Source organism: Pyrus communis, chromosome 7 (genome assembly GCF_963583255.1).
Source record: "Pyrus communis chromosome 7, drPyrComm1.1, whole genome shotgun sequence".
NCBI lineage: Eukaryota > Viridiplantae > Streptophyta > Magnoliopsida > Rosales > Rosaceae > Pyrus > Pyrus communis.
This window is the reverse complement of record NC_084809.1, coordinates 26,157,531-26,180,474: the sequence shown is the minus strand read 5'-3', so window position 1 is coordinate 26,180,474 and position 22,944 is coordinate 26,157,531. Positions and strand designations below refer to the sequence as shown.

The 22,944-nt window shown below is 36.8% G+C and overlaps 4 protein-coding genes across 5 annotated transcripts; 3 read left to right on the top strand and 1 right to left on the bottom strand.

Moving 5' to 3' along the window:
• Positions 1-126: 126 nt before the first annotated feature.
• On the top strand, positions 127-7,317 carry LOC137739453 (THO complex subunit 4D-like). The gene is made up of 7 exons (XM_068479024.1): positions 127-286; positions 619-903; positions 1,276-1,419; positions 1,514-1,582; positions 2,299-2,486; positions 4,339-4,395; positions 6,861-7,317. Exons 2-7 carry the CDS (start codon positions 670-672, stop codon positions 7,045-7,047), a joined length of 879 nt encoding a protein of 292 aa, XP_068335125.1. The 5' UTR covers positions 127-286; positions 619-669; the 3' UTR covers positions 7,048-7,317.
• A 2,241-nt stretch (positions 7,318-9,558) lies between these two features.
• Positions 9,559-11,230, top strand: LOC137740986 (uncharacterized). Its single transcript, XM_068480795.1, has 2 exons — positions 9,559-9,819; positions 9,923-11,230. The coding sequence occupies exons 1-2, from the start codon at positions 9,717-9,719 to the stop codon at positions 10,381-10,383; spliced, it is 564 nt and encodes a 187-aa protein (XP_068336896.1). The 5' UTR covers positions 9,559-9,716; the 3' UTR covers positions 10,384-11,230.
• Positions 11,231-11,992: 762 nt separating this feature from the next.
• On the bottom strand, positions 11,993-13,150 carry LOC137740015 (probable calcium-binding protein CML23). 2 transcript variants are annotated; one of them, XM_068479800.1, is made up of 2 exons: positions 12,557-13,150; positions 11,993-12,319 (listed from the first exon to the last, which is right to left on the bottom strand). In XM_068479800.1, exon 1 carries the CDS (start codon positions 13,059-13,061, stop codon positions 12,597-12,599), a length of 465 nt encoding a protein of 154 aa, XP_068335901.1. In that variant the 5' UTR covers positions 13,062-13,150; the 3' UTR covers positions 11,993-12,319; positions 12,557-12,596. The 2 variants fall into 2 exon arrangements, with proteins under 2 accessions (XP_068335901.1, XP_068335902.1); XM_068479801.1 differs by having other exon boundaries at positions 12,148-12,319; positions 12,574-13,150.
• A 3,099-nt stretch (positions 13,151-16,249) lies between these two features.
• LOC137740289 (probable fructokinase-6, chloroplastic) lies at positions 16,250-22,097 on the top strand. The gene is made up of 7 exons (XM_068480146.1): positions 16,250-16,588; positions 17,616-17,824; positions 18,367-18,579; positions 19,043-19,240; positions 19,383-19,520; positions 20,591-20,707; positions 21,734-22,097. The coding sequence occupies exons 1-7, from the start codon at positions 16,438-16,440 to the stop codon at positions 21,866-21,868; spliced, it is 1,161 nt and encodes a 386-aa protein (XP_068336247.1). The 5' UTR covers positions 16,250-16,437; the 3' UTR covers positions 21,869-22,097.
• The last annotated feature ends 847 nt before the right edge of the window (positions 22,098-22,944 follow it).

The following is a 22,944-nucleotide window of genomic DNA, read 5'->3' as shown; positions in this document are numbered from 1 at the left end:
TTACTCCAAAAGAATATTGGCACGAAAGAAAAGACAAGTACACATCACATTCGATCTGTGTGTCCCAACCGCGTGCGAAACAGCGTTCGAAAGCAAGTTAAAATCCCAAACACCGCCTTAACCACGAAGAAAGAAGGCCTTTAGAAACCCTAACACACTCGTCTCCGTCCGCATCTCACACTTTTACTTTCTCACTGCGCCCAATCTCTCTTCCTCTCGCACCTTCCTCCGCGATTGTGTCTGTCTTCGGCTCAGCGGACGCTTCTCTTCTCTAATCGTTCTCCTGGTATGTTCCCTTCTCTCTGAATCCTTTGTAGATTTGTAGATTTATTTCGTTGTTTTCTTTCTCGTCGATGGGAAAATATCGCTTTGATTTTAGGTTTCTAATGATCCGATTTTCGCTTTTTTGACCTAATTGAAAATTTTACCTGTAATTGGACTTTGTGAATTGATTTTCCTTACGATTTACATCATCATTGTCTGAATATTGAAAAATTTTCTTATACATTCGACGAAATTGAATTCAGAAATCGAGATGAGTAATCTTTGACTGTTGCTTGTGTAATATGATTCATGATTTAGAGGTTATCGTTATTGATATATTTTTTGTTATTGCAGGTTTAGATCTCATTCATAGCAAAAGGATTTCAATTATAATCTCTTGTTTAGATGTCGACTGCTTTGGATATGTCGCTTGATGACATGATTAAGAACAGCAGGGGTAATCGTGACAGAAATAGAGAACAACGCGGTAGGGGTTCTCGTGGCCGTGGTGGAGCACGTGGGTCCTTTAATGCTGGAAGGATGGCCGCTGGAAGAATTCCAGCTGGAAGAATTACAGGACTTGTTCGTAGAGGTCCTCTCCCGGGTGGTGCTCGGCCGTCCTCGTATACCATTGCCAAGGCAAGCTAAAAAACTGTAGATGTTTAATGATATGCTTGAGAATATGATTTTAAAACCCAAATACACGAGGATCTCTAAAACGCTTAGAAAGTCAAATACGAGGGGATCTCTAAAATGCTTAGAAAGTCAAATACTAGAGGATATGTGACGTATGTTGTTCATGGAGAAGCTCATTTTGGCTCATCTTCTTAAGCGCTATAGCCTATCGTCGCCCACTCCATATGTACCGTTATCTTCGAGATTTATCTGTACTTGTGGGTTGTTGGGTTATTTTTCTGGGGACTTTGAGGAATGGCAAATTATCTTGTTATCTATTCATGAGCTGACATTTATTTTCCCCCATCTGGATCTTTTTCTGCATGCTTTCATCAGTCTACCCGCAGAACCAAGCGTTTCCCATGGCAGCCTGATTTGTTTGAAGACAGCCTTAGAGCTGCGGGGATATCAGGGATTGAAATTGGCACAAAGTTATATGTATCTAACTTGGACTATGGAGTGACAAATGAGGATATAAGGGTACAACTTGAGCCATATACTTTCATCTTAAGCGCTTTCTATATCAAGTTTCTTGTAACATTCTCCTGAAACGTCACGTGCAACTGCAACCCAGGAACTTTTCTCTGAGATCGGAGAGATGAAGCGATATGCAATACATTTTGATAACAATGGTCGCCAAAGTGTGAGTTTTTTGCTCAGTATTTAGAGTTCTTCCCTCTTACATTCTATCCTGATTTGTTGGTTTACTTATATTTGGCACTGATTTTTAGTTAGGATCCTGATATTGGTTGTAGTGTCTACAAATAACTCAAAGAAAATAAACTTGTATTTGAAGTCATTGTATTGATTTTAAAATCCTGATATATGAACAGAGTGTAAACTAGTGTGATTCAACTCTGTTTAATCCCTATTAGAATTTCAATGTTCAGAAGTACAAGTAGACATTTTTGTAAAGCATTTGTACTTGTTAGTTTTCTCGTAATGGTTCTAATCCAAGCAAACTCTGTATATATCAAAGCCCCTAACTTCATTTGTTTTTACATTGTACATTGTTTTAAGAGACATTGTGCCATGCTTGTCCAGTAGACATTTGATGTTGAATATTAGTCTACCCTTCTGGCTGGTGGGTTCTGCAAAAGCCAGCCAATGTGTTGTTTCTTCGTTTCATGATATCTAATTAACATTGGTATATGTGATACTCTGATGTTTGATCTTGATATGTATTTTGACATTGTTTATTAGTTTAGCCAGTGTTGGTCTATTAAAGGACAGTGGTTATATGTTAAGCATTATTCTCAGCCGAGTATAATTGGATGTATATCTGTACTTCTTTCTACTATTTGATAGACACTTTGGTGGTCAAGTTTTATTAAGGAAATTTTCCTGTTGTGTTATCAGGGTTCAGCTGAAGTGGTTTATACTAGAAGAAGTGATGCATTCGCAGCATTGAAGCGCTATAATAATGTTTTATTGGACGGGAAGCCTATGAAAATTGAGCTTGTTGGTGCCAGTGCAGGGATGCCTATTTCAGCTCGTGTGAATGTGACAGGCGTGCACGGAAGGAAGAAAAGGACTGTTGTAATGACGTACGCTTTCTTTTTCCCCCTTCACACTGTTTCTATCATATTGCTAAGCAACTGTCGCTGCATTCATGGGCATGTATATAAAATCATATATGCATCGAGTGATCAACAGGCTTGCATCTATTTGCTAAAGGATACAAGGAATTGTTGGAGATGGCCTTTGCTAATTGTTTCAATATTCACATAAATTCTACCATATCTTTGTCTGGAATTGTGAACAATGTCCATCTTCCTTTTACATATTATTAGCTGCTGGTCATATATATGGAGATGGCGACACCAAGAACAACCATTGTTATTTGTTAATTTCTGTTGGATATTTTGGTTGAATGTGAATATATTAAAATTACCAGCAAATTATTTCTAAGTTCAACGTACTTGATTCTTTCCATTGTAAGTCTCTATGTTCTGGTCTCCATTGGGTGGGATCCTCAGGTTGTGGGGAGAGGTTGTTTCCGAAGTCTTTGGAAGCACATTGTCAATGTTACCGTCTTTTCTCCCTCTTTTGAAAGTTGGGGGTGGGTAATTGGAAGAGAGTGGGTAAATGTTTGGGTGGGGATGTCACCTTTTAATCTCTATTTCCTTCCTCTTTTAGTTTTGAAATGCAGCCTTCTATTAATTCAATGACTTAGAGCATCTCCAGTGGAGTCCCTAAATAAGGACCACCACCGTATAAAATGGGTACAAAACAAATATAGGGACAAAATGAATCTCCAATGGATCGGAAAGTTACCGGATACATAGTTTATGTCCTCACATATAGGGATTGTATAGGGACAACCTTGAGTGGAAAACAGGGCCCACAATCTTGATTGAAGCTTTTAATTAATTAAAAAAAGGTTAACATAGACAACAAAAATGTGTACCTTGAATGGAAAACGGGGCCCATAATCTTGATTAAAGATTTTAAGCTTTTAATGCTTTTAATTAATTAAAATAGGTTAACATAAACAAAAAATGTGCACCTAATCAAATCATCACATGAAATCATAAAAACTTCAAATTTAAGGATTCTCCTGTAAGGACTCTCCCATTGGAGGCAATATTCCTTTAGGGACACAACATTCCTTAAATGAGTACTCAAAAGTGGTGGTGGAAGTCCCTAAATAGGGACTTCCATTGGAGATGCTCCTAGAAACTTAGATTTCTTTCTAGGTGATATGCAGGCCTTTCCTTCCGCATTAGGCAGGGAATATGCAGACTTTTCTCCCATCTAGGTGATATATCTTTGCATTCAAATTGTGCAATGTTTTTTTTCGTACAGTGGTCACCTGTCAACTGGATCCTCCCTTTGAACCACTGAAGGTTGATTTGGCAGGTGGGTATCCTGGACTCCCAACCAAGGTGAAAATTCTATTGGTTGGTTGTTCATGGATAAAAGACCTTGCATGTTAATTTCTACCTTTGAGTGTCTTGATCAAGGAGGGGAAGTATATGGGCCATATATGTTTTCATTGCAGATTCACTAGACCGACTTAGAATTGATTGTTGCAGGGCTTTGGATGGGTGTGGACCTGTGGGTGTGCAGAAAAACTGGCACTGAGGTTTTATTGGGTTATAGTGGTCTGACTGGTGGTTTAGGTGTTTTCTGGGTTTTGGCATTAGGAGATGGACTGCTCATACATGTTTCTTATGCTTCCTTCTGTATCTTAATATAATTCATATTTATTATAACAAATATCTTTAATGGCTCCTGATAATATGTTGTTTCTTTCCTAGAGCCTTTTAAGTCATATCAGGTCATAGAAGTTTTTGATACTCCATGATTAGTTAGGCCTTTTGTATGTGAGGTGCTGTTATTGTTACACTGCATAAAGTAAGGATATTTATCTTTCATTGTCCTTTTGTAATGCAGGCCTGGACCTGGTAATGCTGGTGGCTATGCTATGCCTATGGTTAACCGCGGTTCTGGGTAAGTTCTTATCTTTTTACCTTGTGACTATGAAATTGTGTCTTTTTGAACTGTCGATGTCTTGTTGTTTTACTGATGTAAAACGTATGTGCTAGAGTTCCTATTTTGTCTAATTTGTCTCACGTGCTTGTGGACCTATCATACGCATGTTAGAAAGATTTATCAACAGTCTATCAAAACAATGTCTATACACCCCATGTTCGGCTTAGAAGACCATTGACGGGTCAATGCTACACGGGGCTATGCACCATTAACAAAATTAGGCCATATAATACTGGTACCGAGCTATGGGTCTTTAGCAGGCTGACCGGACTAAGAGTGGTGGGTCATGAGCCTTAGGTAGTTTTTGGTGTTATTTCTTAAAAATAATTATAATTAAAAATATTAAATATATATGTCCAGACATCTTTGTTAGATAATGTATTATATGGTTGGATAAAAATTTAAATTGGCCATTGTGCAAGGATCCAGATAATAATGGAAGAGTAGACAGAGAATTAGCTTGCTCATCCATGTGCAAGGATTGCACACATAATTGTTTGATTAAATCAAAATGGTTTTAGGAAAACAGTTCTTCTAATAAAAAAATGGTTTATAGGATAACAATTTACAGCATACAAGTAAATGATAAGTGTTTTATTAACTGTAAAGTTTTATCCAATGGCTTAAAAGTTAGAGCATGGTAAATACTTTTTTTTAAAAGTAATAAAATCATTCAAGTTTTGTAGCATACACACGGATAAAAGGGGATGGACTGCTGTTGTATTTTCTCTATTGCTATCTCTCTATGATGTTCTAAGTCTGTCTGGTTGCCAAAATGTTTATTGCTAGTTTGGTATTGTTGAAACTTCATGAGACGGCAAGTTGGGTTCGTTTGTGGATCGTTAAAGATGGATAAGGCTTTGAATGTTGCATTTCTCTTTAGGCTTATGATGATGTATTCAGTTGGTATTTTGTTAATTAATGCAGCGTCTTATGTACTTAGGGACACCTAAAATTTGCAACTCAATGTAGCCTGCCCTAGCTAGAAATGGAACACAATTCGTTGGTTGATCTTCAAGCTTGTTTTTTCCTTGATCCCCATGCTTCCTTCATTTGTCTCTCCCTCCCAAACCATTTATTATATGTGTACTGTTATTATCAAAGTGATTTGTGTAGAGATTTTATTGATGGAAAAAGGTGAGATTGTTAGGCTAGAGATTCAAATTTAACAGCCTAAACTACTAGACTGGAGGCAAATGCCAATTATGCATCCAGGTAGGAGGGTTCTCGTGCAAGCTCAGTGATTTCACATACCATGTAAGAACAAATTAGTATGCTGATTTGAGTTTAGGCCGTCATATTCTTGTTTCTCTGTTTGTATGAACTTTTAACTTATTTTTAGGTGATATAGCTGAGCTAGTTATTTATGAGGGACCTAATTATAGTTTTGTTAACTAACACTAGCATTTGCCTACACACTTTGTGTATGAACACATTTTTTTTTAGAAAAATGGGAAGGAGAGGGAGAGAGAGAGAACGTGGGAGGTTTTTGTTTTTGGTTTTTTTTTTTTTTAAATTTTAAATATTGGTGATATTATAACATTACCTTTAGGTGAGGCTTCAATAAAAAATAGTAAAATTTGAACATGTGAAATTACATTATTGCCCATCATTTTTTTGTGTGATAGAAGACTAAATAGTCTTTTTCACCCTATTTTGGATGACAAAGAGGGTTTCATTAATGTAGTTTTAGATCTTTACTTATTTGTCAATTTTCATTTATACTTGGCACTCTAATTTAACTTCTCTTTTGGTATGAGGGTACTATTAAGTAGTTTGAACCCGACGTTTAAATCCCGTATTTAACCAGACCGTTTCCATTGTTCCTTTTGACTGGTGTTTATCTGGCTTGGTTTTGGTGATATGGTTCTTGACTTTTTGTGGGGATGATATGGTTCTAGAATCAATTTGTTCAGTATCTGTTATCTTTGTAAGTTTTGCAATCAAGACAGAAGTTTATAAAATGAAATCACACATTCAGTAAAGGTGTTTTTTATGGGCTACTTGTTGTGTGCATTGTGCTGCTTGAACTCTGTTTGATTGTCTACATACCCCCAAGCTGCAGCATCTAATACTTATGCTTATGTACAGTTATGAAATGTCTACATCATCTACGTGTTGACTAAGAGCTATCCCAGCAGTGAAAATTGAGAACATCTAATAGCTACCTATCTTCCCAGTTATGTTGAAAGAAATTAGATGCTTGTGGGTACCAAGAGTTTTATTTTTTCCAAAACGAGTGTAACGGGAAACCATGCTACAAGTTAAAAATATTTGTGATCCAGTCCCTGAATGTATCTGTACATTTGTGTCTTCAGTTTGGTATTTGCGGCTGTATGGTATAAATGCTGCTGTTGGATTTTAGTAATAGTTAGTATCATTTCAAGCTGTGATTACAAGTACATTGTTTCTGTATTTTGTAGTGGGAGCAGCCGTGGAGGGAATAGAAATGGTCGAGGGAAACCACGTGGGAGTGGCAGCGGCAGTGGTCGTGGGCGTGGGCGTGGGCGTGGTCGTGGTGGAGAGTGGAGGAAGAAGCATGTGGAAAAGTCGGTTGATGAACTCGACAAGGAACTAGATAGCTATCACACAGATATCATGCAGAGTTAGTTCAAAACTGGAGGTGTGGAACTTTGCTTGTTGGTATCAATCAGTGTTTAGCTATGGTAGCTGTACAAAAATGACGGTTGTGATTTTCGCGATATAGATTAATTTATGCTTGGATGATGTCTCAATGCTTTTCGTCCTAGGCCAGCCGACTTAGAGGAAACGAAGATGTTGGGTTGATTTGAAAGTTTTGTTGGTTGGTAGCATTTATTTGGTGTAAAACGACGCTTTAATGTTGGGGTGATATGCTAAATGAGATAAATGAGTTGTGTATATTGTTTTTGCTCAAAGACACCAGTCACACCACTTGGGTTGCAGCTTAGATCCAATTTCATGAGTTACATTATGAGTTGGTATGTTGCTTTTACTGTGACCAAACTAGTTACAGTAACGGTTTGGTTCGGTTATGAGAAATTTTTAAGGAAAAGGAACCATTCTAAACCAATATTTAACATTTTTGTTCAGTGCTAAATTCTCTCATTCCATATAACTTATTTTGCTTTGTATGCCTTTTGATTTCATCCATCAATGGAAGAAGATAATGGTTGTGAATGCCAAAGTCTCTGAATGCATCGATATATTTCTGTGTCTTGTGTTATTTGGCATGTGCTGCTGTTTTGAGTTTAGTAATGCAAAGCCTACGAGACGGGCATGCCGTTAGTTTAGGACATAACTACGTCCTTGGAGAATCTGGTGTGAATGTTAGGGTGCAAGTACGCGGCCAAACAGCCGAGTGTATACTTCATTCTAGGAGTGTGACTTGAACTTTTCATTCAAACGATCATGGTTGAAGAAGGAACCTCTCAGCTTTGGGTTCTTCGAACGACTAACATGAACTAATAACGCCTCTTATCGAACGACTAACTTGAACTAAAGCCAACCTTTTCGAAAGTTTAATTGGAACGAACGCCTCTTTTTGAAAGCTCAACAAAACCTTTTAGTCTGGTAGAACTAATGTGAACCTTTTCGAAAGCCCCACAAATAATTCTCTTGACATGTTGAAACTAACACTAACCTTTTCAAAAGCCCCACAAATAAATCTCTTGACATGGTAGAACTAACACGAACCTTTTCAAAAACTTCAATAAATCTCGTGGCATGTTGAAACAAAAAATTGTAGATAATCTCCTTTCTTTCTTTTTCTTATTTCTTCTTCTGAAAATTGTAGATAATCTTCACCCTCAAGTTCATAGCATGCGGACGCACGAAAAAAAATAGCTCAGTGTACCAAAAAGGAAGCATTCACAATAGGTTTCAACCAAGAATCGAACTCTGCACTGACACCAAGTTGAAAATATAAGGTTTAGGAACAATTCAGGATTCTCTAATAATCTCACAAACTTCGGTATACTTTATTCCTTTTCATAAGAAAATTTTATAAGACTACAAAATAGCAGTAATTGGAAATAAATAAAATCAAACCTTTGTACACATGACAAGAATCATCAAATTTGGACCCTAATTAATTATAATCTTTAAAATATTTTCCTATATATTTTCAAGAAAAAGAAGGATCAACCTAAAGTAACAAAATTAAAACATAACAAAATTAATTTATCCAATAGCACAAAGTCCTTGGATTTACCAAGTTGATTTCCCTACATTCACCTCATGTAGGGATGGTAAATTTCACTCAAGAAATTTTAATTTAGAAATAACCACAACTACTACCATATGTATCATCTATATTACCATGGTTATATGACTAATATCTTATGATACCTAGAAACATACAGTCAAAGACTCAAAATTTGCATATTTGGTAACTAGTATGGAAGGGTCATGCTTTGAGAGAATATACATATATATAAAATCAATTTTGAACATATAAGAATGATTAGCTGACCACCCTAAGTTTTCATTAGCTCCGTCTTTGATTTGAATCGCTGTTAAAAATGCTTTTAGAATCCAACAACATCCATGTTAATAAATCAAATATTAAAGCGAAAAAGGAACTTGCAAATAAAAAATCCAACCAATGGATCTTTAAAGCCTAATTCTTTTGATGTAATCAAAACAAAAGAGAGAAGAATTTAGATCAATCACCTCTTAATGCATTACTTTGTTGTTACAAAGTTGTTCACCCTAATCACGAGCCTTCAATCTTCATCACGAACTCGAAAACATCCATTGTGGGTTTATGGCTGCATTTAACAATATCTAACTTCTCCACTTGCTCAAGTTTGATTTAATTTAAACTGAATTTGAATTACGAAAGAAATTGAACTAGACTAATAAAGCGAACACAATTGTGTCCACACATAATTTTAGTGAAAATACACAGTAACATTTAAAAGTTCTAGTCGTCTACATTTAGTTGCAAAGCTATACAAAACGTAAGTGTTAAGAGAAAAAAATATAGCTTTTCATAATTTAGATGAGTTTAGAGCCGTCGAACTCTATCAAACTTAAATATCGAGAGGAGAAAACACAACTTTTCGTAATTTAGATGAGATTAACATTGATTATCGACAGATCAATTGTCAAATACTGTATAAAGACCATTCATGTAGATTTCCACTCAACTCTTCTAGATTGTTCTGGATGCTTCTCCTCCCTTCTAATCCCCACCGTTAAACCAGAGCACGCACTCAATTATTCAAACATTCTCACAATCTCTCGCAACTATCCGCATCTACAGCCTCCTCTTTCATCATAACAGAGTCGAGAAAATGTTCGGAGTCGTCTTCCCGAATCGCAGCTTCCCAATGGACATCTCCTCCTTCTCCCAGATCGACACCTTCCACTGGATTCTCGACATGAACACCTTCGTCGGTAAATTTCCCTATTTTTCCCTCTCTTTTTTTTTTTTTTCTCCAATTTTTTCTTCGTCGGCGCAGTTTATCATTCTAACGCACGGTTTTTCTAATGTGCGCAGGGGAGGCGTACGATCAAGTCCGGGAGGTCTGCATATTTCTCTTAAACAACTTCACACTCCCGCCGGACAAAGCCCTAGCCGTCTACATCCAGTCCCCGGGCTCTGCCTTCTTCTTCTGCGGCGCCGTCACCGTGGCTAGGCCGTCGGCGGTGCTTGCTCTTCCGTGGCCACAGCCGGGGGGGCAGCTGCAGCTCACAGCCGACGCGGCGCCGCTGTCGGCCAAAATCGGCGTGTCGGTGGAGGACCTCGCGACGCTGCCGTCGCTGGACGTCACCGCCGAGAAGCGAATCGAGAGGTTGGCGATGAAGGTTGGGGAGAATCTGTTCAATTTCATGCAGTCGTTTTGCGGCGTGGATGGGAGCAAGCTGGTGGTGCCGATGGATATCTTGGACCGGTGGTTCAAGAAGTTTCAGGAGAGGGCTAAGCGCGATCCTGAGTACTTGAAAGGCTTCGCTTTGTAATTTTGTAAGCTCTGCTCTCTCTTTATTTTTTTTCTTTTTTTTTTTAATAATTTTTTTGTATTTCTCGGTTTGTAATTGTAGTGTGTTTATGACAATTACTACCTGATTTTTGGGGGTTTTTGCCCAATCCAATTCCAGTGTAGTAAATGTTAGGTAGAACATAATTTGCGAATGCTTACACCGTCTGTTGTGCTGTTATATTTGTGTGATATGAACAAAAACGAACCAGTAGCGTTCTAAGATTCATATAGCTGACGCCACTTAGTGGTATGAGGCCTCGTTGTTGTTTTAAATTTGATAGACAGATTAGAAACCGCTTATAGCAAAAACTAGACGGCTTTTTTCATTGGTGTTTATGGAATTTAGAGCTGCGGCGAGGGCGAGGAGCTGAACTAGAGGCTTTGTTGTAGGAGTAAGAGACGAAACTTATTCCGATCAGTAAACTTCGAGAAACCTCTTGTTTCTACCTTTTGCGGATCCTATTTCCTCACCAATTCAAGCTTTGGTTATTTTAGGGTGTTAGGCAGGTAGAGGAATAGATCGAATTTGGGTTCTGAATTAGATGGAAGGCAAATTAGAGTAAGGTTTCGGGCGGAGGTGCTGATGGAATTGACTGCTCGCGACAATGGTATCTCGTTTGAGTTGTTTGGAATTTTGGATTGCCAGAAACGGCCTAATCAGAGATCCGTGCCGGAGTTGTTGCATTTCTGTTTTGTTTAGAAGTCACCATGTTTTGATTAGCAGCTGAGGCAAAAACTCAATGGAATGGAGTGGAATAGAGCTCAGCCAAACTTTAGGATTAAGATTATATAAGCTGGTTGATTAGCAGGCACCAACATCCTGCTTTCAATGTACTACACTACTTGGAGATGAAAGCAGTTATCAATATGCTCGAAACGTTTTATTTAAACCACGGTGTCTAGGATTGGACTGGAATGGATAACCCTACAAGTTATATACAAGGTACATGAAATTGGTTTTTTTTTTTTTTTTTCTCGAGAGGATTAGACATGAAAATTTCATGTTCATTCTAGTCCTTCCGTGATTTGCTCTCCTACGTCGCACGATTTTCGCAAGTTCATCCAAGTCCAAAGTCTTAAGGACAACGTTATTTTTTAACTTTATCTTTATTAAAGTTTGTGGAAAAAAAATCTTTCCCGACTATAGAGTAATCGCATTCGCACATATATGATGGGGCATACAATTAGTTAAACAAGATGTAACAAATCAAACTAGCAAATGGAAATATAAAATGGCTAGTGACTTTCAAACGATTTTTCATTAGTGAAGAGTCAATTCGTAGATAATTATTTTGCCGCTAACTACTTTATTTAGAAGAAAAAAAAAAAAAAAAAAGGTGGAATAAAAAGTGAAAGCAACTTATATGATTACCTGGTTACGAAGCAAAACAATAGTAAAATTATGTTGTGTGTAATTTACTATATTGCCCAATTCTCACATAGAAAATTGCATCAAAGGAGCCGTAGACCCCAATCAACATCAATTTCCTTGAAAGCATTATCCCAAAACTCGGCTTCCCCTCCAAGATTTTGGGGTCGATAGTTTGACTAGAAAGCATGCTTACCACATTTTTAACAAAAAGTTATAAAAAAATGTAATTAATTATTCGTTTAGAAGAAAATTCTTGAGTCCGAACAACAAGTTAAATAGGACGAGAAGGAGTACAGAGCAACCAAAAAGCACACATAAAGCACGATTTGTGTCTTCAATCGAACGGTCACGACATCCAGTATCCACCACCCATGGGACCAGCATCAGAAGCCCAATTCCGCGTCGAGGTCAGCTATGACCACATGACCATATGCGTATTATATTCGGTACAACGACTACTCGCCATCCCAAACACGACAACGCCTTCCAATTATCATTAACGCCACCCAACCTTTTGTTACGGCCACCCACTTGCACAATATATCTACCAATACAATAAATAAATAAAATAATTAAAAACCAAATATAACAAATTCAACAAAAAGAGCCAAACCATAAAACACAAAATCAAATTAAACTTTTTCAAAAAATTAAGCAAATTAAGAACGAAAAGACGATCAGTTAGCACCAATAATAATCCAATATTTTTGTACACTTAAATCCAAATCCCTAATTAAAATCTAATTTTAAAGCTAATTAATACTGATCTTGTTTTTTCTACCGTTTTGTATGCTTTACCAATCCAATCGCTTCGATCGCTTTTAGTTTCGAGTCATCATCTTCTTGAACTCGGCGAAGTTGACGTGGCCATCGCCGTCGGCGTCGACGGAGCCGATCATCTTCGCGCACTCCTTGAGCGAGCACTTCTGCCCCAGCCGCTTCAGCACCTCGTGCAGCTCACTTTTGGAGATCAGCCCGTTCTTGTCAAGATCGTATAGGTCGAACGCGTCGCGAAGCTCCTTGGTGGATCCGCCATTGATGATCTCGGCGAACTCCGCGATGTCAATGTGGCCGTCGCCGTCCTTGTCGAACTCCGCCATAATGCGCTGCACCTCCTCCAGGGAGGCCGTCTCGGAGCCGAGCTCGCCGAAAATGCCCCTGAGCTCGTCGCAGGAGATCCTGCCGTCGCCGTTCTTGTCGAACTTGTTGAAGATCTTCTTCAGCTCCTCCATGGAGCCGGCGGCGCCGATTCCCGAGCCTTTCGAAGTCGAATCGTTCTTCGACATCGCAGCAAACACAGTGAGAGAGTAAGAGAGAGAATAAGGGTTTACAATTCTCAGATTTTCTTCTCTTTCTGTTTGATTGCTTGACTAACAAGAGATATATATACAGGCGATCTCACTCGTTTTGAACTATTGACGCGTGAATTATGAGGCGGTGATCGGGTGCGGGCCGACCTAGTACACCTGGAATTTACTAGCTCTTTCTTTTGCCAGGAGGATCTCTTTATGAGAACTGGATTCTCAAATTGTGTTCGTTGTATATTGTGTAGTTAGTTTTTGTCAGGTATTATTCATTTTTAATTTAAAATAAAAGCATTTAAAATAATTTCTAACCGCACGATATATGATGAAAGGGTAAGATTTGGAATTTCTAGAATTCTCACAAAGATTTAACTTTTGTGGAGTACATAGCGATTGACAGGTAGACACGTGGAAGTGACTGTGAGCTGAGGCGTAGAGGATTCTGTGCGGCGAATCCGTAGAGATACATATACAGTTGGGGGGATAGAAAGAAGTAAAGCGGGGGATTTTTTACGAGAGAAGAAAGCGCGTAGTGTGAACGGAAATAAATGTGGAAATAAGTCTAGAGGTCAAATATTTACATAATTTTGACGTAAGCACATATCATGTATTTTAAGGAAAGAAATTAAGTAATATTTATGCTACAGAAATTTAATTATTCTATGCGGAAAATCAGGAGGAGAAAGAGTGTGGATTTTCATTGATGGACTAGGAGTTTGACAATTCGACGAATTTGTTCATGTTAAAAGTAGGAAGAAAATGATTTGGATTGGATGTATGGAATAGTGAATCGGTTGAAAATGAGCTTGAATACGTTAATAATCAAATTAATATTTATGAGTTAAATATATGTTTTACCGAGAATGTATTAACAACTTTGTGTAAGCTCCTCGTTTGTTAACGAAGATTCTCGATTCTTTTTTATCTAGATTTTCTCAACTAGGGGCGGACATAAAATCAATAAACTGAAAAACCGGATCAAACGAGAAAAGCAAAAAGAAAAAAAACGAGTTGACTGAAAATAAACGTGGAAATAAGTGCAGAGGTCAAATATTTACATAATTTTGACGTAAGCACATATCGTGTGTTTTAAGGAAGGAAATTAAGTAATATTTATGCTACAGAAATTTAATTACTCTGTGCAGAAAATCAAGAGGAGAAGAAGTGTGGATTTTCATTGATGGACTAGGAGTTTGACAAATTTGACGAATTTGTTCATGTTAAAAGTAGGAAGAAAATGATTTGGATTGGATGTATGGAATTAGTGAATCGGTTGAAAATGAGCTTGAATACGTTAATAATCAAATTAATATTTATGAGTTAAATATATGTCTTACCAAGAATGTATTAGCAACTTTGTGTAAGCTCCTCGTTTGTTAACGAAGATTCTCGATTCTTTTTTATCTAGATTTTCTCAACTAGGGGCGGACATAAAATCAATAAACTGAAAAATCGGATCAAACGAGAAAAGAAAAAAAAAACGAGTTGATTGAAAATAAATGTGGAAATAAGTGCAGAGGTCAAATATTTACATAATTTTGACGTAAGCACATATCGTGTGTTTTAAGGAAAAAAATTAAGTAATATTTATGCTAAGGAAATTTAATTACTCTGCGCAGAAAATCAGGAGGAGAAAGAGTGGATTTTCATTGATGGACTAGGAGTTCTGACAAATTCGATGAATTTGTTCATGCTAAAAGTAGGAAGAAAATGATTTGGATTGGATGTATGGAATTAGTGAATTGGTTGAAAATAAGCTTGAATACGTTAATAATCAAAGTAGTATTTATGAGTTAAATACATGTTTTACCGAGAATGTATTAACAACTTTGTGTAAGCTCCTCGTTTGTTAACGAAGATTCTCGATTCTTTTTTATCTAGATTTTCTCAACTAGAGGTGGACATAAAATCAATAAACCGAAAAATCAGATCAAATGAGAAAAAAAATCGAGTTGACTGAAAATATCAATACCCGAATTGACATAAAACTAAACCGATTCAGGCCAATTTGCAAGTAATGCCAAGTTATGGAGGACACGGGGAATAACAGAGTTTATGAATTCATTGTAGGAGAATCCAATGAAATCTTTGGGGGAAGGATGCGATTGTTTGTTGCCTTTGGTATGTATACTTTTCTATTCTCAAATAAATTCACAACTTAATGAAATCTCACAAAATCTATAATATTGATATTGTGTTTGTATAAGAAAATTTAAGATCAAAATGACAGAAATAAAAATGAAATCGCTGCATGAACAAAACTTTGCAGGAGAACACGACTATCATTGATGATAGAACCTTTTTATGCACATTATCATCTTCGTTTGTACGTATTCTCATTTTTAATGAATATTGTATTTCTTTTAAAAAAAATATTGACAAAAATTCATTTTCTAAAAGTAAATTTTCGTGTTTGATTAAACTAAAAGTACAATGAAATTTGAACAAGAATTTTTTTTAATTTTGAAGTCTCACTCATAAAAATTTAGAAATGACACCTATTTACATAGAATTTAAACTTAGGAATTGAAGGTCCCAAATTTCAAGGTTCTTTTTTTCACGTGAAAATTCTAAATTTCTATACTTATAAATCCAAACGAGGGAATTTGATTCATAAATAAGTCTCGAGATTTTTCAGTGTGCCAAGAACATGTACTGATACACCAATTACCATAATACAAGTTGTTAGAATTTTTTTTTTTTTTTTTTTTGTAATTATCCAATCACTTGTATTGTGACACTTGATATACTGAATTGTGTTCCCGACCCATCGAAAAATTACTCTCTAAAAACTCATTTTTAATTTTGACTCTTACATCACATACATCGGAACACGGAAAAATTTCTATAAAAACAGATGTTTTCTAAATGGATAATGCTAGGAGACCAAATTTGTTAAACCAAAATTTCAAATCAAATGATGTGGTTGATGATGATTGAATTATAACTTAAACGTTGATTAACATGTTTATTTTCTATCAGTGACATATTATTGGTTTATAAATTTGATTTAAAAATTGAATTTCTCTATCGATATGAATATGCTAGTGTTGATGGAATAACCAATTGTAAATCAAAATTTGTCTGGTGAGAGTAGTACGGATGATGGAATAGAATTCGTCATACACATGGCAACAAAACAAAGGCTTAGGGTGGGACCAAGTAGAACAACAAAGTTCATCATCGTCATCGGCAGTCCAAAGAGAAGCATGACTAGGCGACAACCATTACGCTACTACGCTCCTGCTTTGCCCTCTCCGCTGCTGCCATTTTCCATTCCACACAGAGCTTCAGAGCAAAATCGACTTTGGAAGATATCAACTGGTTCGAATTCTCTTCTGGGTCTGCGATTGTTTTGATGGCTCTTCATGCTACTGCTTTCTGCTTCGGCGGGGTGGTTTCTTTGCCTCGCAATTCGGTTTCTTTTAGTCAAAGGTCAGTCAGAGCTTCTGCATTTTCTTCCCCACCGCCTCTCAGTTCTTCCTCCATTGCTAGATTGAATGTCCAAGGTAATGCTTTGGTTTCTGAGTTCTGTCAGCATCTTTGGGAAATGGGTTTTGTTTGGTTTTGCTTGTTATCTAGTTATTTTGCTGAATTATCATGCACCTTAAGGGCGTTTGTGTGATATTCTTTGATTGGATTGGACTGAAATATTGTGTGAATTGTTCGTTGTTTATAGCTATCATGTGGTTTAACTTTGGAATTTATTGGGGGTCATTATTCGTATTTCTGATCATTAATTTCATTTGGGTATTTAAATTCAAACAAGGCCAGTAAAAAAACTCTTCGTGCACCTAAATGCCGTGGTAGCTGAGTTATCTTGGTCGACTGCTGAAATCTTTGGATGGCCAGGGGTATCAGTTTCCCAAAAAAAACCTTCAGTCCACCTAGAGTGTGGCTGGTTCACCAGCCAATGTCCTTGTATACCAGGACAGTTTTTAGTTTTAGTCACCCTGGGTTTTTCTGTTTTGATTGTTTATTGTTCTGCTTAATGTCCATCCGGGTATTAGTTACTCCTAAGGATCCTAAACATATCCTGTACTATTTTGACTTTCTTGGACTTGTAGGCACATGCTACCTCTATGTTTGGGGGTCAAGAACTGATCCTAGTTTAGTCTCTTTAACCCTAACCAAAACCTGGAAGTACGCTAGAGGTCGGGTGATGTTTTGATCTGCTCATAATTGTATTGACCCCATCTCAAACTGTCTTGACTTTTTCTTAATTCCGCCTTTACTCTTGATGTTCTTTAGGTATCCAAATTGTCCCCTTTTTTAGAAGTCTTTGCTGATGCATTTCATGCTCCATTTTGATGTCACTGTTTAGTACATTAGCATGCCATGAATTTGCCGAACTCAAGTCCTGGATTCTACACATTGTTCTTGGTTGCTTTAATTAGGACACTCAGTTTGTGCTTTCTTAGTTTTCACTAATTGTCTGTGACTTTGCATATGACTTCAATCACGAGTGACATTACCATACAGCTTTTGGTTTTCTGCTTACTTTACATCACAGTTTTCTTTTGTAAAATATTTTAGGAAAAGCATTTGCAGGAGATGCACTACCGGACACAAAAGAATCCTCCCTTGTGGTTTGTTTTGGGGAAATGCTGATTGATTTTGTCCCAACGAGTAATGGACTTTCATTGGCTGAAGCACCTGCATTTAAAAAAGCTGCTGGAGGAGCCCCTGCTAATGTTGCAGTTGGCATAGCTCGACTTGGTGGCTCATCAGCTTTTATTGGAAAGGTATCAATTCAAACACATGTATCCATATTCTTGTTGTTCTGGCTTTTAGATGAAGTCCACAGTTACTTAATGTTTTGAGTCATTAAATAATAATTTGGCCACTTGACATTGGTCTTCCCTTCTTTCTCCCGCCTCGTATTTTAATTTTAGTTTTATCTTTCTGAAGGTTTAACGGATCATTTTCCTTTGTCTTGGTCCTTTTTCTTGTCACCTTTATGCATACGTACAATAAAATTATAAATATCATAGTCTACCTCACATTTGTGGAAGCTTGTACAAATTAGGTTAAAAGTGTACAATACACTTTCAACCTAATTTTCTATTGTATTTCGTTAAAAGTGTACAATACACTTTCAACCTAATTTTCTATTGTATTTCTTAGCTGTTATATTACTTCTTAGTTGTTCTTATGCATTAAAGTGGTGAAACAAAAACAAAACTAGTTTTCTTGCGTTGTGCCAATTCTTTACTGTTTTATAAAATCTTTGTAATCAGAACAATCTTATCCTTTCAGGTATTTTGTATTTATAATTTACCTGCAGCTTGGGGAAGATGAATTTGGATACATGCTTGCTGATATACTAAAGGAGAATAATGTGAACAATGAAGGGATGCGTTTTGATCCCGGTGCACGAACTGCTTTAGCATTTGTTACATTAAGGAGTGATGGGGAACGTGAGTTCATGTTTTATCGTAATCCTAGTGCTGATATGTTGCTTCAAGAAGCTGAACTTGATTTTGATTTAATTAGGAAGGTACGAAACAGTTGCTATTATTAGTTAAATAACACTGATGATTATAATTGTAAAGAGTCAAAAGAAGGCAAAGATAAATATATCTTATAAAGGAAATGTCTAGGGAACTAACTATCTTGCATGGTGTATCATCTGATTAAAGACTGGTAAGCCTGAACTGACTTTTCAATTGAGCATAGTACACCTCACATGAGAAGGATACTTAAATTTGAACTCTTTATTCCATAATCCAGACCCACTTACATTGATGCACCTTAGACATCATGACGGCTGCAGACTCCAGTATCAGTGTGTTGCATTTAGGTCACCCCATGTTGGGCTCTTCTTATTGTTGGATATCAAATTGCATGCCTGTCTGACGTGATCTTATTTTGCTGAGTTTCTCCGTTTATTTTTTTATTTGACTTGGTAGTCGTTTTCTTTATAGTAATGTTCAAAGTCTGTCTTGACCATCCTGTGGCAGGCAAAAATATTGCATTATGGTTCTATAAGTCTTATCACGGAACCATGCAAGTCGGCTCATATTGCAGCGGCAAAAGCTGCAAAGGACGCTGGTGTAGTTCTGTCCTACGATCCCAACCTCAGGCGTCCACTGTGGCCTTCTGCAAAGAGTGCTAGAGAAGGAATTTTGAGTATATGGGACACTGCTGATGTTATCAAGGTAATTAAACCTTTAAATATGCAGATTATGCACCTGTAGGTTCATCTTTGATTTTCATTGTCCCTTTTGTGAAATGGTAAAAGGGAAGTGCTAAAAGAAATTGAAAATATTGCGTCAGAAAATTTGATTATTTATTTTTCAGATAAGGGAAGAAGAGATTTCTTTTCTAACAGGAGGAGAAGATCCATATGATGAAAATGTTGTTCGCAAATTGTACCATCCAAATCTTAAATTACTTCTGGTCACTGAGGGCCCTGATGGTTGTGGGTACTACACCAAGGTAAGTTTTCAAATATGCTCTTCTCATGTGATCTTCTCTGGAAATCTCAAATACACATTGCCTCATGCATTATAACATGTGAATCTTAGAGTATAATTAATTTAATAACAAAATAGTTCCAACATAATATTATAAGAGTCTGGTATTTGTTGGAAGTATATGCAAGAAATGATGAATGTATTAATTGCACGGTTTAAAATTGATGATACTGTAAAGTGATTATATATCAATTTTGGTGAATTAGTTGATTTTATTAGCAATCTGAGTAAAAGAAATTAATTTGATTCTCGAGTGAATACCATGTAGGAGCAGTTTAGGATAGATTTAGACTCCTTGCTTCTCCTTGAGCATTTTTTCCAAACATTTCTGGATTTGGGGGTAGTTTGTAATCAGTTGCTTATTGGGTTTTGATGTGATGCTGTTGCTTTAGGTATCTAAGAGCATCTCCAATGTAAATTTCAAAATAAAATGTCAAATTTGATTGTAATCAGTTGCTTCTCATCCATATTTCTTGTACTTGGTTCAGTTATTTCTTAATAAAATTTGTGTTTCTCATAAAAAAGAAAGATATATTGATTAAGAAAATAGAAAGAGTTATTTAAATGGTAGATACTTCACTGAACCTTTTTGAATGATAAATAAAATAAATATTCTTTGATTAATTTGAATTAGAAGTAAGCTTTAAGTATGGAGATAAAAAAAAACTTATAATTAATAACAGAAACGAATAATACGAGGTATGCTTTGGAGAGACTCTATGTGTGTGTGCGCGCGCGCATGCCCCTCGTGCATGCATCATGCACCGATATATGGAGTATCAAGGGAAGGGTGAACTGGCATCCTTTTGTGGCTCCCTGTCTTCATGATATTTACCAGTAATCTTCAAAAGCTACTGGCAAAGTTATTGATTGAGGCTTTAAAGGGGTTCTTTTGGATTAGTAGATATTAGATGTTATTATTTAAGATTCTCTAAATTGATGGGATTTTGTTGAGCAGCTAGGATGACAGCAATATACTTCTCTTCTCAGCGTTTGTGTATCTGAAACCGCACATTATGTGTGTATTTGCAGGAGTTCAGTGGAAGAGTCAAGGGTATGAAGGTAGATGCAGTGGACACAACTGGTGCTGGGGACGCATTTGTGGCCGGAATACTATCACAACTAGCTGTTGATCTTTCTTTGCTTCAGGTACTGCATCTTGGACACAAAACTTGAGAGAATTTTTGGGCTCGTGTGGTATGTAGGATTGGATTGGATAACTCCCTAAATCAAGGCATGTTGAAGGGAGAAATGAAAAAATATGATCAACTACAGGATAGAAAATGGATTACTCATGAAGAAATCGTATCCATTCCAGTCCTATCGAAAATGGTAGGATTATAAGGAATGAATTTTCCTCATGTCTAATCCCCTCTAAATGAAAAATCATTATCTTCTACCTTCAATTTGCCCTGAGATTGAAGAGTTATCCATTCCATTCCCATCCAATTTACCAAACGAGGCCTTCTTCCAGTCAAAACTTAATTGCATAATTATATATTTCTAGTAGCTTCACTACCCTGCGCATGATGAGGAAATAAGCAAATAATATGAACTAAAAACTCATGAATATGGATAGACGAAGGTTCCTCATACAGACGACGGCCTCTAGCATTGCAGAAATCTTAGGGAGAGGGGAGGGTGGGGGTTGGGGTGGATGTTTGGAAGGAAAAGGGATTAGAGCCTCTATGTACTAGTTATCTTCCTTGGAAATCCTCTCCTAATTAACTAGGCAGCTGGATCACCCTATCTATTTAAATCTTAAACAGGTACAAACTCTAAACTTGAGAAATTTATTTTCCTAAAACAACAGGGTACAGACGATGTTGCCTTTCTGATCTGTAGAAGATAGTTTCAACGTTATATGTTCCAGACGTATTTGTTATTTATCATATGACTTGGGAACAACTCTATCGAAATTCTCAAATTATATACATAATGTTGGATAGTGGTAGAGCTTCTTTACTAATGACTAGATTTTAGCATGTAGTGATCTGCATTTAAACCCTGTTTTGTGCTCCATTTGTTGATTGATGTGCGGTAATTTTCGTGTGAGTTCCCAATTGCTGATTGAAAATACAGTGTTTGAAGTTATATCCTACATTGTTTATGTTTTATAACAATGGATTATGCCTGTCAACCTAAAGAGAGTGGCCATCTGGATTTGAAATGTAGGAGGAGGACAAACTGAGAGATGCGCTCCTGTTTGCTAACGCTTGTGGTGCATTGACTGTGACGGAGAGAGGTGCTCTTCCGGCTTTGCCAACTCGAGAATCTGTGTTGAATGTCATTCTCAAGTGTGTCGCCTAGGGTTTTCGACGTAAATATGTAACTACCTCCTAGGGTACCCTCCCTGTATGTCATAATGGTCGCAACACTGAAACCAGCTGAAAGTGAACTTCAGATCTACTGTCGTAGCCAGTTCGTGTTGTTGTGAGATAGACCTCAGTCATTTGTAGCAAAGTTAATTGGTTCAACAAAATAAGAAGTTGATTGTATAACACCACATCACTATAATTCAATCAACATTCGTTTTGAGGTACGACATTGATAGTGTTTTCTTTTGCATTTTTCGTATCTCTGATCCAGATATTTTTATCGTTTATTTTTCCACTCATTTTCGGCTTTCTTCCTTTTAACTTACCATATAGCTTTGTATCTAGTAAATTATCAGTTCTAGTTTTAAGGTGACCATGTATAACAGTCGGGGACTAATGATAGGTTTTGATCGAGCACGCGTGTCGATTTTGTGGACTCATAGCACCTCGGTTGCATTGTCACGTGATGTTACCATATCCAAAATGTAGGAGGCTATTTTCTTTCTTGCAAATTACTTGTATGTTTGCTTTCCATCTTCTTATTTATTTCCTTGATTGTGGAATCTTTTTGTTAGGCAGCTTGGTTCCCTATTATTGCGGAACTTCCATTCTCAATTTCTGGTGGGACTTGGAGCCGAATTTTATCAGAAACAAGTCCTTTCAGCCAACCAAGCTATAGTACTTGACAACATATTCTACTTTGTTGGAGCACCTACTTTCGAAATTTTAGGCCACTCAATCTTTCAAATATCGTGAAAATTTTGAGTGCGAGTGTTGCATCGTTAAGTGGTGATGTTATTAGTTCATATGTTATAACATGAATGATAATGCATAAAAATTACGACACTAATAACACATTCTAACACAGGTCAGTCTAACGTAATAAAGCTCAAGTATATTGAAGTGTCAACAATGTGATTTGTTTTATTCGTTCAATTATATCATAGAAATTACAGCATCATGTGTTAATATGATAGTTAATTGAAAAATTCTCCTGAATATCACACTATCCATCAAACATTGGGAGAAATTTTTTAGTGTACCGGGAACAATACCTAGTACACTAAG